Source organism: Lissotriton vulgaris, chromosome 11 (genome assembly GCF_964263255.1).
Source record: "Lissotriton vulgaris chromosome 11, aLisVul1.2, whole genome shotgun sequence".
Lineage (NCBI taxonomy): Eukaryota > Metazoa > Chordata > Amphibia > Caudata > Salamandridae > Lissotriton > Lissotriton vulgaris.
Window position 1 is genome coordinate 99,638,017 of NC_141699.1, and position 19,567 is coordinate 99,657,583.

Consider the following 19,567-nt stretch of genomic DNA (forward strand, 5'->3'; position numbering starts at 1 on the left):
TCAGTGCTGATCCATTCGGCTTACTAGATCTCCCAGATTCATCCATAGCAAGTTATTCCTTGCATTGAAAATTACCTTTCCGTCTTCATAGAAATGTCTTTCCAAGGTAATACGCATTTCTTCATAGTTATTCATAAGAAATTAACAAACAAACAAAAAACTCATAGCAAATTATATAGACCAAAAAAACGTATTCAACCCACCCGCTAACAATCAAAGTGAAAATCACAATGAAAACATAAGGTAATACCACTACAATACTTTCTATAAAGAACCAGACAGCACAGTTCTAATAGTTGGAACCACAATGCATTTCGGGCATAGGTTTTGAAAATTGACTTTCCGACTGCTGGCATTCCTTTATCCAGTTAACCTAGCTGACATTGTTGATTGACACTAAGGCTTTTGCCACTTTTTCGTCAATTGGCTTCAATGAGGACCACATCTTGATATTATAAGCAGTTATGAAGATAAGATTGTTCTTTAATTGTTGTGAGATTACTTTTTATGCTTAATATTGTCATTAAAAGAATTACAGTATTGTGAACTATTTCTCATGAAAGACTAGTGGTATGCTTTCTACAGTGGATTTCCGCGTTTGTGTTGACGTATTTTTCGGACTTGGGACCATTAGATATCAGGGAATCTAAAGTACTTGGCCTACTTCGGTAGCACCAGGTTTTTGTGTAGACAAAGTCACTCGAGAACTCCCTCGATCTTGTACCACCAGCGACAAAATTGGACTTGCTAAAGACCGTGAAATGATGCACTCTCCTAAACAGAAAATTGGGTCATACTACATTGATGTTAGAGACCTGATCACTGAACGCAACCTGGATGTTCTACCTAAGTAAATTCTTGCGCCTCAGAACATTCTTCAACCATATTTCACACCTTATTTGCTTAGAAGTACTCCGTCCCTAATGAGCCAAAGCTGAAAAACCATTCTAGATGTCTAGCTGGCAATCCAAAACAAAATATCATTGCTCCAGAATTTACAAACTCCCACCTCTCTACCCCCAAACAACCGCCACGTCAATTCAACTAGCTTCTTTCAAGTTATTTTACAATGGGGGAAAATAATGCTCTCAACTTTACCATCTCAAATATACTATAATGTAAACATGCTAGCATCTAGTTAGACAACTACCCCAGACACTTGGGTTAAAATTTCCACAGTCACAACATCTACTGACATTTGCAACTCAGCCAGAATGGCACATCACTGTACATTTCTCGAAGGGAGACTCTCAGTCTATACCAGTGGCAAAGACCTCGATGCGCGGAAGGAAAGAGTTGAAAAGACAAAGAACCCCCTGGACGCACTGAAAAATATAACCAAAGAAAACATTTGCCCTCTTTTTGAAGATATTCCCAAAATACAGTAAATTTCTCTTCAGTTCATGACCTAACCAACCTGTTCAAAGAGAAAACGAAGAATATCGCTGCTACCCTAACAGTACTGAAATGAAAAGCCAACATCACAAAGGGTTGTATGGCATTACAACGCAGGCTTTTACCACGCGTGCCATTACAACGCTGTTTTTACAAAGCAAGTCGTTATAACGACTTGCGTTGTAAGCGCTGGATAGTGGAATAGTTTAATTTTCTATTCCAACTCCAGCCCACGTTACAGTAGGGAAGGTGTTCGAATAGAAAATTAAACTATCCCCTATCCAACAGCGCCCTCCAGCGCAAGTCAGTGTTACGACTTGCGTTGTAATAGCAGCATTGTAATGGTAGCGCGTGGTAATACCCGCGTTGTGAAGGCTGTTCCTCTCACAAAGCCTCTGATGTTCTCAGAACCGTAATGAGAGTGAAAGGTTATAGAGAAGACTTGACACACAACCGAACAGTTTTGGTAGCCTAAAATCACACTAACACCTCATTCTACACACATAGGCCAAACACTTCAGATCTTTGATTACTAATGACTCCAAGCTCCAAAGACACCTCAACACAAACACTGCAAATTCACTGCTGAAACCAACCATCACTGACTCATCAAAAGTGATCCACAATACTGGAAAAGGTTTTAATGAAAATACAAAGAACACAAATGTATCTCAAAACAATTAACAAAGATAGGTGCCAGTTTCATAATAGCTTGAACTATGAGGGTTGTGGTCTTCATTAGGTCCAAACTGACAAAAGTCTGGTATGAGCGCTGGCATCAATCAAGGATGCCAACCTGGGTAACTGGATAAAGGAATGCACCAAAACTTGCAACATTCTTAGAATTGCTTGAACATGCAAGTGGCCAAAGTTACCAAACTTGCATTAAACCAGTTTTCTCAGTACAAGAGTATAACCACCTTGCATTCCTTTGGCGGATTTCTGTAAAGGAGTTCAAGTCCCAGTTCCATCACTCCTAGAAACAGTAGTGTTCTGGTAGTAGGCATTTCCAAAACCGCACTGGCGCCTCTCAAAGGGATTCTGCACACTGTAGTCACAGCAACAAGACAATTAAGGCAAGCCACCTCTGGTCACGTCAGCATCTCAATCAAGGCACATTGCATCAAGTGCTGAGCATCAACATTACAACAACCCACTTATCTTCTTCAGAACTCACCTGTGCAGGGGGTCCACACGAAGATCAACAAATCACTCCTAGAAATCCTGGAAACATCCAAATGTGAAACTTCTAAAATGCGTGCTCATGCCTTGCTCACAGAATCACACTCTTTATCTTAGAAGTTCTAAAGCCAGCATTTCAATTGCAATTAGTCACCCTCTCCATAAGAGTGGGTGCCAATGAAGCTATATACACATTTTGCTCTGGTTTTTAAACATGTTACCAGGGGTCGAACACTAGTGACAATATGCAAAATTAGACAGTTTCACGAAAGTTTTCAGGAAAATGAGCTTGGCAGTAGAACAGCTGACAGGGCTGACTGGACCTGGTCACACGTGGCTGAGATATCACATCAAATGTCACAACATAGGTAGTGTGTAGGCATCATTTTCACAAATGCACGGAGTGCGAGGTGACGTCACGAGACAGGCAGGGCATGGTAGTATGTACTGCGAGTACCAGATGGGCATGGAGTGAGTAGTGAAGTCAAAAAAGGAAGGGAGTGGGGTCTGAAATCACAAAAAAGGTCGGAAGTGGGAACTGATGTGACTGAACAGAAAGGGTAAGTGCAAGAATATGGACAAGCTGAGGGTGGGGTGGGGGAGATTGATGCCACAAGAGAGGCGTTTATGCGATGCAACATGCAGGGAGTGGTACTTGATGGCAGAAGGCAGGCACGGTGGACAAGTTATCCTAACTGAGACAGGCAGGACGTTGACACTAATATTACAGGTAGACAGGAGGTGTACTGCTGCAACAAGACAGGCAAAGGATGGACAACAATGTCACCAGAAAGGCAGAGTGCGGAAAACAATGCAATCAGACAGATAGGACGTGGCCTCTGAAGCCATCCAACGTACAGGCAGCGGAGTTTGATATCACATGGCAGGTAGGGCGTGGCCTCTGATGACATCCAACATGCAGACGGTGGGGTTTGATATCACATGGCAGGGGCAGGTAGGGATTGGCTTCTGAAGCCATCAAACATGCAGGCAGCGGGGTTTGATATCACATGGCAGGGAGGGAGAGGCCTCGGAATCCATCCAACATGCAGGCAGCGGGGTTTGATATCACGTGGCAGGTAGGGCATGGGACTGACGTCTCATCACAGGCAGCGAGTTGACACTGAGATTACAAGACAAGCAGCGAGTGCACCCTGATGTTTTTAGGCAGGAAGCAATATTTGTAAAGATTCTTTGGCCAATGGACTAACTATTCATTTATTCTATGGCCAGCTGCTTTGAAGAAGAAAGCGCCTTGAGGCAATGAAGGTTTTTAGGCTGTGCTATAAAAGTCCATTCATTCGTTCAGTGATAAAGAGCCAGGTAGAAGTATACATTGAGGTTACGTAAGTGTGTGGGAGGAAGTAGTGGATGTTTTTGGGATACATGCCTGCAGCACAACATATTCAATAGCTCTTTGTCTTGCTCTTACAGTGCTCTCTGTGTCTTATTTCAATTGTAATCCAAGAGTATTGCTGAATACATCTGAAACAATGATGCCATCTCTCATCATCAGGGGTTTTTAGAAAATTTTGAAATTGAAAGGTGTTATAAAGGTGGTACATACTCTTCTCTGAGAGCACTGTGCGAAAAGGAGGAGAAGGAGTCTCTTTTTCACCCCTTTCTAGTGGACCAGCTAGATCTCTGTGATGAGGCATGATATAAAACCCATTCCCTAGCTTACAAACCATTGACAACCAAATTCACCTTTCTAGTTGGCCACCTTTCCCCAGGCGAGAAGCTTAGACTAGGAATCCGAATAGGGGCTGTGGAGTTCTCTAACGGAGTAAAGAGGCTGGGGACGCAACTCTAGTCATAGGTGTGAAAACACACATTTAATAGAAACTCTGCTAAACATATTGTCACATTCTTGATAGCTTGTGTTTGAAAGGAGGCACAAGAATAAATGAAAAAGCAAATAAACACATACATTTGGACTGTAAACAAACTGAACAAAGAGCACTTGATTTTTTTTGAATGATGGAGGACCAGAACACCATTCCACCCACTTTTGTCCTTGAACGGTGCCTTGTGAAATAATCCTTCATGTCATTTCAGGCACACATCCATGCAGAACAGTCGTTCAAGTTCAAATCTCACTTGATACCATGATGCTGTAGAACATACTTCCGAAAGTGCCCATCGCGCTCTAGACCCGTTGGTTACAGACGCCCTTGATATACAACAACCTCTGGTGTATAATCAAAAGACACATCTTTGGAAGGAAGGGACACTGAACATGGTAAAATGGGATTTATGGCAAAGTTCCCTTTTTGCAAAAGGAACTTAGTAAAAGAAAGTTGCAGTGCTGGCCACAACTACTGGATCGTGAATCGGAACGGATAAGCAGGTGGCCATCGAAATGATAGTCATAAAAAGGCTTCTGGAAAGGAGAAAACGCTCTCACCACATGAAGTTTGCATATACAAATATATGGGTCCTTTGGTTAGTTTTTTGAGAGAAATGTACAAGAAATCACAAGGCATCTTGAAGCCCAGGCAAGGCTCTAACGAATCCCTCAGAAACTTTGGGAGATGTTTTCCTTGCCCTTTTTGCCATTTTCAATCTTCGCTCAAGATATCCAAGTCCTCCCACCCTCTCACAAGTTGGGTGGCAAATTCGCTGTTGTCCAGCATCCAGTCTCTGTGTGACGTTGGAGTGCATGGTGCCGGGATCATGATGACTGACCTAGGCAGGGTAAGCACACAGGCTGCCATGCCTGATATGCCATCCTCAAGGTGGGGGCCGTCATCCCAAAACTCCTTCTCAAAATCAAAAACATCGACGTAGTCCATGCGGTCCCTTGAGTCGTGGGACCTGCCGCCCAGGACGTAGATTTTGCTTCCCAGGACTGCAATACCAGGTTCCCCGTGCCCTGCGGGCATTGGCGACATCATCGTCCATTGACAAGCCTGGGGACTGTAGCAAGCCACCTGGCAACAAAAATAACACACATAAACTTTATGTATACAGGAGACCATGAGCATTCTTGGAGGAAATCAATCGTCTTGTACTGTGGAAGCTGCATGGACACCAGACATTTATTTAGTTCCTGGAATTTGACTTTAGTAATATTAAGGAAAAAATAAAATCCCAATTAGTCACAAAGATTTTGTGTTCAAAGGGAGGCTAAACATTTCCTTATCTAGTAGTCCTCAGAAGTGAATTATAAACTACCCTGGCTACATTTTCTTGAACTATGTAAAGGGAAGAGGGAGAGTCTTTACCTGAGGCAGGCTATTGTAACAAAGTTTGGTGTTAGACAGGTCACATAAGCTACTGCTGAAGGTTGTGCAACAGGTTTATCAAGTTCAAGTGAATCAATAAAATACAACAGAACACACCCAGTAGACTTTACAATTGGAAAATGTTAAACATTATTTAAATGCTTTTTGAGTTCAAATATTTATTGCACAGAAGAAAACTGTCAATCTACAATAGCTTAACTGAGGAACTTGGAAAAACATGCGTTCTCCAGTATTGGGGTATCTTTCATAGATTGACATGCTTGAACCACTCCCTTCGTCGAAGTGGGAGTCTCACAGTATTATAGTAAGCAGTATGTAGCAGTAAAATAGTCTGTAAAGGGAATGCAAGGGTCAGCTTATTAGCCTATCTTTGTCCTTTTTAAAAAAGGACCACAGTTGAGCAATGCCCAATCAGGTGACAGCACCCTTAGAACACTTCCAACAGAGGCATTGATGACTTTCACCGTACATCATGTGTGAGGGAGTTTCCCTGAGCTCTGCTCAGTTCTTCAGATTTGGTGATTTCCAAATAGTTTTTTCTCTGTTCCAGTGTATCATAACTGGCCAAGAAAGGACTCTTCAGACCTGTGCAACCTGTGGTAAGAAAAGGCTTCATTCAGGAGACCCTCCTAAGGACAGTATTTATTGCCTTCATCCCTCCCACATGGTGAGAGACTGCAAGATATGCAGACCAATGCCATATGCAGATCATATGGCAAGATGGATTTCTAGAGCCATTCAGTTCTGCCATTCTAAGGCAGGCAAGCCTTTAAGACAAAAGACTAAAGCACACTCTACGAGGGCATTTTCCTCAACAGCAGCTTTACTTGCTATGGTGCCCAACAAATGTATATGCAATGCTGCAACCTGGAGGGCAGGCACATTTTCACACAGCACTACTGTCTGTAGTCAGCACAGAGCACTGATACAGCTGTGGGTCGAGCGGTACTTTGGCAGTTTTTTCAATAAGGTGAGCCTGTTAGCATACAATGTTGTACCAACCTTCCACTGTCAGACTCATCTGTTGTTTTATTGTTCATGTATTACACTGCTAACTATTCTGACTCAAGCATGTGAATCTATGAAAGATACCCCAATACTGGAGAAAGAACGCCTTACTTACCCGTAACTCCCGTTCTCCATTTTTGGGATCTTTCATAGATTCACATGCGACCCGCCATCCTCCCTAGACGCTCTCCTTTTAGGCCAGTGAGGACTATCCCACTAGTGCTTGGAAAACCTAAGGGAAGATGCTTCTGAAGATGCGGTCACCTGACTGGTCACTGTTCAACTTTGATCCTTCTTTAAAAAAAGGCTATAGATAGGCTATTAAGTTAAGCCTTGCATTCCCTTTACAGCCTATTATACTGATACATACTGCTTACTATGATACTGTGAGACTCCAACTTAGACATCGGGGAATGATTCAAGCATGTGAATCTATGAAACATACAAATACTGGAGAACTGGAGTTACAGGTAAGTAACAAGTTCTTTTTCCTCTAAATGAAAACCACCACTCTGTCTTTTCTCAATTGCGGTAATGTGCAGAAGCAGTAATGTTTTACATACTTTTGTTTCCATCTGCTAAATAACCAAATCAATGAAATCAATCAACTAAGTGAGAACGTTATTAAATGCTTCTGGTAGATACGAGCACCCAAAAATATTAATAACACCAACCATGTTCTATAACGCTCTAAAACACTATTGCTGCAGTTTTAAAGGCTGTAAATGTTGTTACCCTATTTATGGGACTTAATTTACTAACGTACGTAAGGATTGAAAGCTATGTCAGCCTTAAGGGGATTCAAACACATGACCTATGGACCACATTTTGTCAGTGGCAAACGGTTTGTTTACTAAGTCATCCTTGCAGCTAACTGCAAATTGCATTTGCCCTTATTTGCAGAGGGTACCTTTTGAATGTCTTTAATTGAGAAAGGGCTCTCCGTCCTCTGTTCCAAAGTCCCCCATGTAAGTCTTCCCCTCATTCAGACAACTGGAATGTGATCTCATTAGATTTAAAGTGGTACTCAGAGGCAGAAACTAGAGGCCCTCCAAAATCCTGACACAACAGTCCCTAACAGATCAGCATCTTACAGGAGTAGGAAGTTCTTCCACTGGGAGCAATGTTCTCTGTAAGTTCACAATCAAAAACTCACTGCGGCTCCTCAATGAGACATAACCACATATTATTCGATTTTCGTAAACCACCATCGAAGAATCTCAGTTGTTCCTAGCACATCTGAGTTATAATGTTTGTTCCCTGTTGTGGTCAATCTCTAGCTGGGCTGTCTGCCAACGAAGACTGACAGTAGCACAAAACTGAAAAAAGGCCTTAGCAGTCATATGGCGGTCTCCAAGGCAGTGTATTTAGGAAAGGCAGATTCTTCATTAGGGCTTTGGGGTTGAGCACCACCAATTACAAATGGCGGGCACTGACTGTATTCTCTGATTATCCATGCTAGTGGCAGAGCCCTGCAAGTTACGGCACAACTTCAACTTCAAGTTCCTTGTTTAACCATGGCATAATTAATTTGTCATGTGCATGTACAGCGCCACCTTGACTTCCACCCCAAATTACAGAGTTAGAGGAGAAGGTGGGAGAGAGGACCCCACGCTTCACTGAAAGCCTTGGGTCACTTCATCACACATCCCCACCAGAGCATCACATTTCGTGGCTGGTGCACACTTGTGACAGTATATTGAAGCACAATAGTACATGAAGCTTGGAGCTAGCTCCCATTCTAAGTTGCTACTAATGCTTTGGGGGTTTCCAAATTTCCATTTTGCAATACTGATAGCCACATAGTCCTTGCAAACTGCTAGTGAAGGCTGCATGGGGAAGAAAACAAATTCTAAGGACGTTTTACTCTAGCCTGGTCAGCAACCTAACAGATAAAAACATGAGGCCAGTAATGAGATGTGCAGCCTTTACCGCGACAATTTTTACATTTTTGTGTTTAAACTTGGCATGCCATTTTATTAGAGTTTAGCAGTTGAGATACTAACACTGGCGTTGGTGGTTTTGTTAGACTTGCTTTCACTTCCAGTGAGTTAAGGTGCCTGAGTTGCAGTTTATGTAGAGCTAGTGTATGCATGGTCAGTAGAAGGGCTACTTCTAATATGTGACAACACAAAACTGTAAGGTATTGGCCTTGTGTTTTGCAGCTAGCTCCACTTTTTTGCCTTTTTTAGCTACTATATGCTGATTTTCAACTCTGACAGTGCACTGACACCTGCTAACCTCAGTGCCAGTGCGTCTTCCCTAAAACAAGATAAAGTCTAATGAATTACGCTACAATTGGCTAAGGACTTTAGCACCCATGTAAGTCCCTAGTAAATGGTACTCCAGGTACCTAGGGCAGGGGTACTAAAGAGGGTCCCTAAGGGCTGCAGCATAGCTTATGCCACCCTAAGGGACCCACATACAACTTCCACAAAGACTGCCAGTGCAGGCTGTGTGACATGGTGAAAACCATGAGTAAAACACGACATGTGTGTCATGCCTAAGACACTGCATCTAATATATGTAAGTCACCCCAACAGCAGGCCTTTGAGCCCTGAGGTAGGGTGCATTATATTTTATATGAGGACATATATCTGCATGAGCAGATATGGCCCTGTGAGGTCTAGTTAATTTGCTAGCTATTGCAAGTGAGCAGGGAAGCCTTCTTAAGGTATGTATTGGGCACTGGTCAAAACGAGCTCCCCAGCTACATAATGGTGTTTGGTATCAAGCATTTTGTATTAATAAGCTCATACTGATTCCAATTATTCCAGTGTCAGATTTATTAATACATGCACCCAGAGGGCACCTTAGAGGTACCCCCTGAAAACCTACCAGTTTCTGGTGTGCATATTAAGGACCACTAATGATTGATAAAGGACAATATTTTATTCAGTTGGTCGTGTGTGTACAGTCGTGAATCAATACTCAAAATATGTAAGCCTATTTTCCAATTGCCTTTTATGGCTTCCGGTTAATGTGTTTTTTTATGGAGATGAAGGGAATTTTCACTTTCATCAGCTCTCTCCTGCATTCTTTTCATTTCTGTTTTCCTTGTTTAATTTAGCGCAGCTGCTTCTTGTAACCACACTGAAAGAAGGTACCTTCTATGAGATTCAGATCTTATTTAAGGCCTGCAGGGAAGCATTTCAGGCATAGAAGCTAATAGATGGAAATACCTCTTTTGCAAGGATGTGGGTGGTGGCTTTTGAAGAATCAATTATATGGACAGCAATATAAATCTGGATAATATTTTCTAATCATAAGGCTACTGAAAAGTCTCAGACATGATCAGTTATCACCTCTGCATCGATATCCCAGCTGAACGGTTATTTCTCTTTACTTCGAAGATCATGGAACTATTGCTTCTTTGACTTTTGAACTCATATCTTGCATTTTAATTTTTTGCACTATAATAAGCATGATGTGCTTTCACATTAAGTTTAGACACTGGATGGCCTTGTAGATTTTTACTGTAGTACATTACCCTGCCCAGCTATGACTTCATGATGGAAATGACTTTCCCTGCGGGGACAGGCAGAACTATGTTATAGACCATCAGGGCACTATTTCTGCATTTTTGTACCACAGTAAATATCATTAAACCAACAAGATGTACAATTTGGTGTGTTTACTTCTGATACATGGGAGTTACTGCTCCAACCAGGACTGTACATGTACAAAAAGGAAGGCTAAGACAGTATTTCAAGGCTGTCAAAAACAGACAGTTTTTCCACCCATTTTGAATGCTTTACAACAGTTACCCAACAATAGACATATAATTCTAGCCTACCCAGTGTACAGGTTTTTCAAGAATATCAAAATAACTGAATTGTATCCAGAAGTTGGATTGCTGTGTGATGGCCAAACTAAATTTGTCATTTATGTAGAAACAATCGTTACCAGTACTGACCCCCAAAATCACTTCTGTCCTATTTCTAGCCTAGGTAGACAATGTAGGAAATTCTTGGGAATAGCGGTCTATATTTACGAACTGTCCCACTTAGGCCAAGGAAGGCTGATAAAAATAGATCATAGTGCCTTTCGAATTTTACTTTCTGACAGGCAGATACCTCAAGAATAGACATTTCTCAGTTCTGAAGCATGGACAACGGAAGAAGAGGTAATCACATCTGTGTCTCTTGACAAGGCTTTATAGTGCTCTTTTCAAATCGTTCTCCATGGTAAAGAGAATTTCCCTATCTGGCGTATTGTGCTCCTGAACTCTTCGTGCAGGAAAGAGCTTTTAAACCTCTTGTGACCAGCTTCCCAGAGTCCTAGCCTGCTTCAATTTTGACACATTTGTTGCAGTGTGCATCCAATGTTTCAGCTCAATGTGAATTCAAGTACTTGGAAGATAACATGCATGACTTATGTCTGAGCTCATGGTTGCTTTATAATAGTGATAAAGGTGGGGTTTCTCTCCCTGAACATTCAGAATGAATGCAAAGTCTTGTGCTTGTTTAGCTTGAGGCCTGCTGAGCCTCACCCACATCTGCTTACCTCATGCACATCTTTCCTGAAGGCGGCCACATTGTTGCTGCCACCAATGACATAGAGTCTACCCTGCGCTGCCACCATCCCATGCCATGCACGTCTTACAGGACTATCCTCTAGTTGCTCCCATTTGTCCGACTCAGGATCATAGCAGAGTGTCTCTTTCAAGTAATCCTCTTCTCTCTTTCCGCAGGATATGTAGACCTTCCCGTCAAGGGCTGCTCCTGCATGGGCATATACCTGCAATTTGAAACATGGGTTAGCAGGACATGCTTTGATTCAACCATAGCGGTAAAATATTTTTCACACTCAATCAATCAATCAATCAATCTATTTGTAGGGCGCGCTACTTACCCGTGAGGGTCTCAAGGCGCTACATTTTAAATGACATGCAAAAGAACAATTAAAATGTTCTTAATGACAATACAAAAAAAAGTAAATGTAACACAATGACCACAACACTTTTCTGTTGTTACTAATGTGGCCTTTGGTAAGCACTAGAAAATGATGGTATAAATCTGTAATTACTGAACAATCGGCTCCACTACATAGAAGACAAACAGTAGCATTATATTCTGTTTCCACCTTCTTCAAATACCAGTAGCAAAGGCAGGTTGCCTGCCTTGAATAGATGCAGAGAAGCTAAGAAGTAAGATCCAGAAAGCAACACTCAGTGCTGTAAGCATGAAAAGACCTCCTGCTTGAAGTAGGTTTCGAGCTCCAGTGCTGCACATCTGACTCAAATATTCAGTCATCAGAGATTTAAAGAAACTTGAAATCATGTTTTGGGACATTTCATTATTGGCAAATGTGTTTCATTGAAGGTAAAGGGACTGGAAAAAGGACGCATGGGGCCGGAGAAAGGTGTTTTTTTGTATAGGAGTTCAGGAAGGAAAATGCTAAATCAGAAAGAAAAGGAACATTATTTCTTAAATGTGTAAAATAGTTTTCATAATGATGTATTGTACTTCTTTAACTGCATTGCTTAAGGAGGAAAACGTCCATATGTTTAACCATTTGACCTTTTAGCTAAAAAGTGAGCCATTCTTTCTTCATACATCACTATTTCAAAATGGTATTTTACAAAGTATAGTCCTCAAAACCATTTCATCTTACGTTTCAATCAACTTCTTTGACATTTGAAACTTTTATCTACTGAACTAATCTAAGTCGTTTCTCACAAAAGTGCATTTGAGAATCCAAGTGATGTTACTTGATAGGATGCCACCAGATGGGGTTAATCGCGCATATCCCTCTTAGGTACTCACAATCAAGGCCCAACTGTGTCATCTGGTCTCTGTCCTTTCGCCAACTGGGTGGAAATGGCTTTCACCGGCAGACAGAATCACAACAGCTTCTCCAAAAGAATGCAACAACCCTACAAACATTTTGAAGTGTCCCGCTTTCCACTGTCCCACCGCGAAAAATCGCCAAAGTCCCACCTATTAAGAGAATCAAGCATAGACTTGTCTCAGTTCTGGCTTTTCTGCATATGAGGCAATAACCAGGGCTGTGCTTCTTCTGCACTTCCTCGTTTCTGGGAAGTTTCAGTTCCCTGAATGGGACCAGTTTCGTTTTATTTTCCAATTATTTTCTTCAAATAAGGAAGACATTTGCCTTCCTTCTCCTGCAGTTGCTGGTTATAAAGTGCTTCAGGAATTGCGCAGGACGCGCCAAGAGTTTATCGGCAGATGAAGCCTACATTTTATGTTTGGACAGTCTTCGACTGGTATGACCCTGTATTCTTCTATACTGAAAGTCATCCGGGAAACTACCTCCAATTAATGTTCAAGAAGGGATCAATACCAAAGGAGCCCCTAAAGCATCTAGATGAGAGGAATTCAGGACTTGGCATGGTAACCAAGTTGGCAACATCTTTCAGTAACAATGAGAGAGTCACTCGACTGTTCCAGGGCTCTCTACCATTCACTTAGGAGAGGAATCATCCAGCAAACACGCAGCTACCTCTTACAGAGAACACAATGTCTGAGAAGACTTGACTACCTCAGGACCGGACAACCTTTTTCAAGCTGGATTGGATGCCGTACAGAAGATGCATCGAGGGATGCCCTTGCCTTGGACCTTCACCAAAGAAGATCAAAATCAAATCCTCAAAGTATCTTATTGGCGTTTGGTCAAATCCATGACCCAGTCGAATTCCATGCTGTTGATAATAGCTGGTTTAGTCCATTGATACGGACGTTACTTGCGAACGACGAACTGCACAAAGTCTTCTGGAAAAACCCATCCTACTACCAGTTTGCTGCAGGTGGACCTTAAGGTAGTACACAACAAGGTTTAAAAGGAATATCCTTAACTACTCTGGCACAAGAACTGCTTTGAGACATGATTCTTTTCTAACAGTCATAAGAAACACAAGATGACAAAACAGAGAAGAGGAACCATACCAAAATATTTGTTATCTACTATAGTTACAAACTTTGGTACTGAAACTTCTATTACAGCCATTCCAGTAATGTCTACCTCAGTACTAGAGAGGCTGTCCCATACATTTGGGTGTGAGAATTCATACCCATTCCGACTACGCAGGTTCAGTATTCTTTCTTATCCCTTTTTCCAGCTATTTTCACAGGAAAAAGTTCAATTTTTTCCCAGAGCAAAGAGTGTTTGGGGGAAAATTGGGGAAGGGGTACACGCTATACGGATTATTTTCCGGTAGCGACATCTACTCTTACTATCATGGACTCGTGATTTTTATTATACAAAATAAGTGATCATCATATAACTTTGGACTTACCCTGGGAGACTTTTACAGGGGGCTTCAGTTTTTAATATGTGAATTACGTTTGGATAATTTCTGGATTATTCTGGTACTTTGAATTTGCCCTGGGTGTTTACGACAGGGGGCTATCAGGCTACCGGTGTACATGGTACAACTGGTGGTTTGTGGATTGATTTGATGGTGGACTTGAACCCGTTACAGAGTCAGCCCTGAAGAAGTCAATGTGTGCAAATACACACAACGAAACACGTGTTGGCTGTAGATTGTTTTGTCGCATATCAACATTTTGGAAGCTGTATATTGATTGACACTGTATTCTTGACTATCGGAAGCGGAGTACCTGAACGAGAAATAAAGTGGAACAAGTACAATAAGAGACTTTATTACTGCTGTACTTATCATTTTCATTTTGACTGCTCAGGGAGAAGCTTTATTGTCGTACTCCCTTCTCTGAAGGGACTATTTGGGGTGGAATTGGCAGCCGACCTCTCTTCCCTTGGAGCACTGATACATTTTGAATCAAATACTTGCCTTATATTATTGTTGAGCGCCCATTAATACTTTATCTTGCCTGGTTGCTAATTTTTGTTCTTTTTCTGGCTTCTCATCTGGACGGGGTAGCCAGTGGAGGTCTTTCAGGTGTTGGGTGATGTGTGTCCTATTGGGCAGGTTGAGGCTGTGATTAGGATTGTCTGGAGTCTTTGCATGAGTTCGGAGGTTGTGCCGACATAGGGTGCATTGCCGTAGTTCAGTCGGCTGGTGATGGGGGCATGTGTTACAGTTTTCCTGGTGTTGATGTGGAACCACCTGAAAATCTTTCAGAGCATGAGTATCATGTGGAAACAGACTGACTTGACGGGATTCACTTGGCATTTCATAGAGAGTTCACTGCCTAGCACGATGCCGAGGTTGCGGGCGTGGTCTTTTCGTGTAGGGGTGGGGGTGGGTCTGAGCTCCATGGGCCACTAGGAGTCGTTCCAGAGGACCGTGTGCCTGCCGAAGGTCAGTACTTCTAGTCTTGTCCGTGTTCAATTTGAGGCAGTTGCATCTCATCCATATCACAATTTTCTTCATGCAATTGTGGAAGTTGGTCTTTGTTTAGGTGAGGTTCGTAGAGAGTGAGAGGAAGAGCTGGGTGTTATCAGCGTAGCGTACAAGATGATGTTGTGTGAGCTGATGATGTCTGCAAGTGGTGTCATGTATATGTTGAAGACGATGGGGCTGAGGGATGAGCCTTGGGGTACCCCAAAGATGGTGCGCTTGAGATGCAAGGTGAAGGCAAACTTTCTGGCTTCTAGGCTAAGAAGCGTTCTTTCAGTTACTGAGTCAGGTTGGGGGAAAACACTGGCAGTACAATAGTCTCATTGAGGTGGAAAAGGGAAACCTCTTTAAGGAGGCACCTTGGGTTGGTTCTGAGTACAATCCTATCCCTGTGAACCTGAATAAAGGGTTCTTGGAGTGTGAGGGCCTGCATAACACTAATGTATCTGAGGGAAGCTTTGATTACAAGGAAAGTTACTTTCCATAAGAGGAACTGCAAATGGCAAAAATTCAAGGTCTCAAAGGGAGGATCCATGAGCTATGTAAGGACCACGCTGATGTTCCACACAGAGGCAGGGACTCTGGAATGTGGTTGGCGCTCTTGAGGCCTTCCATAAAGGTTTTGATTACTGGGATGTGAAAAGGGAGAGACGTGTTCCTTGCGGGCATAGCAGCTAGATGTAGCCGTATAGAAGACATGTTGAATCGTGACTTTTGTAAATGGAGAATAGAACTAATGATGTCCTTGGCACCTTGGCACTAGGCTTAAGATGGTCGAGGACACTGAAAGTGTTATAATGGTAGTACCTTTCCCACTTTGCAGTACAGCAGGCCCACATGGTAAGCCTATGAAATTGATGCAGGATGTCCATGCATTCCTGCGCAAGACACTGGTAGCTGAACTCTAGGTCCTCAAGGTGCCAGATTGCCAGATTGCTAGATTGAGCTGCCTTTGGTCTCTGTGTTTGATCTATCCTTGGTTCTGTGTGAAAAAGTTCGACCTGTTGGGGAGCTTCTCATGGGAGCGGATGGACATCTTGAGAAGTGTGGAGTACCTGGGCTGACTATCCCAAATGTTTGGCCACTAGGCTAAGCGTTAGCGATGGTTACTGCATTTTCTGAACCCAGTATGGAAGCTGTGGGAGAGGTGGAAAAGTGTAGGTAAAGATCCTGCATTGCCCATGAACTGTGGGTGTGGGACCTGGAGGCGAAATGTGGGCATTTCCCATTTTCAGAAGTGATGAATAGGTCCAGCTGAATGGCGCTCCAGTGTTAGAAGTACTGTAGTAGGACTTGCTAGTGATGTTCCCACTCATGGACTTGTTGATGCGTCCTGCTGATTGGGTCTGCCAAATGGGCGTTCGCTCACGAAGGTTCTCCACCAGAAGGTGTATATGTTAATGGATAGTACAATGCTAGGTCTTCTGCGCTAGCGCTGACAACAGGGAAGGCTTGTGCCACCTTGAAGGTAATACATGGGCATCATGTTGTGTGCCATGATAAGGACAACCTTGCCCCAATTGATTTTGGGAAAGCCTTGAGAGTGAGACGTATGGCCAGCAGCTCAAGTTAGTTGATGTAATAAGGGGGGCACACTCCCTGTACTTTCATATGGTTCAGATGTGCCACCCAACCGGCATAGGAGGCGCCCAAGGTAATGGTCACTAGTAGAACGGGGTCTAAGAAAGGCCTGCCCTGTAACAGGCTCTTGCTGTACCACACCTGTAGAAAGCGAGGGACGCTGGCTTTTACTAACGCAAGACCTTCCCAGTGATCCTTTGCTTGTGACCAGTGAACCAAGAGTTCCTGCAATAGGTGCATGTGGAGCCTGGTGTGGAGTACTATACAATGCAAGATGCCATAATCACTACGAGGTATCCGACAGTTCTGTGATTTGACCAGTGGGCTGAAAAAGGGGTAGGAACTGAAGGAATGCCAAGAACCTCAGCTGGCTGGGGTAGGCTTTGCCTGTGACTGCGTTGAGTATAAGCACCAGGAAGGGCTGGACCTGCAAGGGTTGTAGGTGAGACTTGGTGGCATTTATAATGAATTCCAGGCTATGAAGCAGGGAATTTGCATCTCGGGAGTGAGGTAGGCACTGCTGCGTGCCTGCGTTCTTGACATCCTACAGGGTGGTTATGTGGAAATGTTCAGACAGGCTGTATTGAATGAGGCCCAAGTCTGGCCTGAGGTAGCGGACTTTCCTGGGGATGAGAAGTAAAGAGAGTAGACACCCTTGCCTCGGTGGGGAGGGGACACTATTTCAATAGCTCCCTTGTGGAGAAGCACCTAGACCCCTTCCTCTAAATGTCTGAGATGTTCTCTGCTGAGGGTACGTGTTTGGGGTGGGATGTTGGGAGGAGTTGTGAGAAGCTTTAAGTAGCCATGTTGAATCACCGCAAGCACATACTAATCTGATATGATTTCCTACCAGCGGGAGAGGAAATCCTGCAATCTTCCCCTGAAAGGTGGCATGATATGGGGCAGGTAGGCAAAGTCAGCGCTTAGAAGTGAAAGCCCCTTTACCAGAGCTGACCCTCCCCCTGCCCTTGGTATTGTTGCCACAAAAGGCACCCCTCTGTAACCTCTGCTCACCTTTTGGGGAAAAGACTGCTGCTGTCTCTGGTATGAGTGGGTGGCAACAGGGAAGTGGCACTGACCGCTCCTCGAACCTGCTTCCTATGAATGGAGCCTTTGGAAGCTGGTGTTAAAGGGTACCCATTGATTTTGCAATGTCAGTGTCCTCCTTTATGTTCTCCAGCATCTCATCAACCTGAGGTCAAATAGGTGTTCCACATTGAAAAGCAGGTTAAAGGCATGCTGTTGAGCCTTCAGCTTAAACCTGGAGATACAGAGCCAGGCATGGAATCTGAGAAGTACTCTGCTATGCTGGGAGGTTTTGCTTGTGGCATCGAGGGCAGAATACATGCTAGTGCTGGAGATGGTCTTGCCCTCGGACACTATCTTCTTCCTCCTTTTCCTGAAGCCCTCAGGTAGATGCTTCAGCAGCTCCTACATTGCGTTCCACTGGTCTCTATCAAATCCGGAGTACAGTCTCATGGAATTGGCTATGGGTCAGTGGGTAACTGCCCCTCTAGCCACCATCTCGATGGATGCATCCAGTTTCTTGCTCTCCTTTTCAGGCTGCGAGGCATCATCTATGGCTTGAGATGAAGACTGCTTGAGGGGGATATGCAAAACCAGAGAATTGGGTGGGACATGACCCCTAATGTAGGCTGAGTCACTGGGTTAGGGCTAGTAATTTTTCTCCACCTTGGGTATTGCTACTCTGGCCTTTATTAGTTCTTTGAACATCTACGGGTAGACTTGAACATAACCCTCAGCATGGACAGACACTGCACTGTCCGCACCGATAGCATCTTCACAACAAAATGGTCTTCCTTGTGGATGACATATTATGCCTATTAACCTTAAGAAAGATGGCTGTTCACTGAATGACCTTGGGATAGGCAATGGTACTGATGGGGGGAGACGGAGAAATGCCCCGGGTCGTCTCTGGGATCTATATCGTAGTCTTCCCAAGGGCCATCGGGGGCCCTGGCTTGAAAGGGTGTGTTGACAAGGCTGAAACAAATGCCTGAGCCATACGTGTGGGAATCCCTCTGGTGACTCTGGTGGAGGCAGTTGAGGTGATGTGGCCGTAATGGTGGTGGTGTAGGCAGAGGAGGCAGTGGTGGTGGAGGAGGTGAAGATGGAGCATAGGCGGGAGGTCTGGTGTCCCAGGCTCTATGCTTCGTGGGCACAGGACCTGGAGGAGCCTCCAATGCAGGGGTCTCCTCAAATGCAAATCTCCTCTTTCAAGAAGAACCAATGTGGGTTGTGACAGAGATTTTTCTGAATTCAGCCCGGTAAGGGGATGGATAAGAGGTGCTTCTGCCTCACATCAAGCCCCTCTTGTAGCCTCTGGAGGATATTCTGCTCTGAATCCTCGAAGTCACTTGTTGAGAGTGTCTTGGCACGGATGATGGCTTTAAAGTCAATGTGGGTTTAGGTGCCTGCATCAAAGGAACTTTTTGCTTCGAATCAAGTCAAGACTCCTTGTGGCCTTGGGAGCCCAACAGTCGGGAAGGGTTGATGCCCTTAGACAGGTCCTCCTTCTGATCCAAAGCCTTTGTTCAGTGCCTACTGGAGCCTGATGGGGCAGAGGCTGTGGAGGCTCTAGAGTTTTGCATGGGGTTTGATGTCAAATTTCCCCTGGAGCGGTGCTCCGCTTTAACATGATGCGTCTTGGGAGGCTTGGAGCCAACCGTACTTAGAACCCAGGCAGAGGCCTTCGTTCAAGAGGAGCTGGTTGTGCAGATCTGTGGAGCCTCCTCTTCCTCCTTTTGATCAGAGGCGCTGGAGGAGACGGCCTCTGGGCTTTACAATGGCGGATGAAGCGGGATAGCTGAAGGGCTGGCGTCCTCAATATATATATTTTTTTACGGAG

At 43.8% G+C, this 19,567-nt stretch overlaps 1 protein-coding gene across 3 annotated transcripts in view; it reads right to left on the bottom strand.

The window, feature by feature from the left end:
* Positions 1 to 2,018: 2,018 nt before the first annotated feature.
* KLHL22 (kelch like family member 22) overlaps positions 2,019 to 19,567 on the bottom strand; it is a 115,722-nt gene continuing 98,173 nt past the window's right edge. For 2 of the 3 annotated variants that reach the window (XM_086942770.1, XM_086942769.1), the window contains exons 6-7: positions 11,340 to 11,573; positions 4,388 to 5,510 (exon numbers count right to left, since the gene is read on the bottom strand). In XM_086942770.1, the coding sequence (XP_086798896.1) occupies positions 5,139 to 5,510; positions 11,340 to 11,573 (606 nt within the window). In that variant the 3' untranslated portion in view covers positions 4,388 to 5,138. Of the gene's footprint in view, positions 5,511 to 11,339; positions 11,574 to 19,567 lie in introns of all 3 variants that reach the window. The other variant, XM_086942768.1, reaches the window with a different exon arrangement.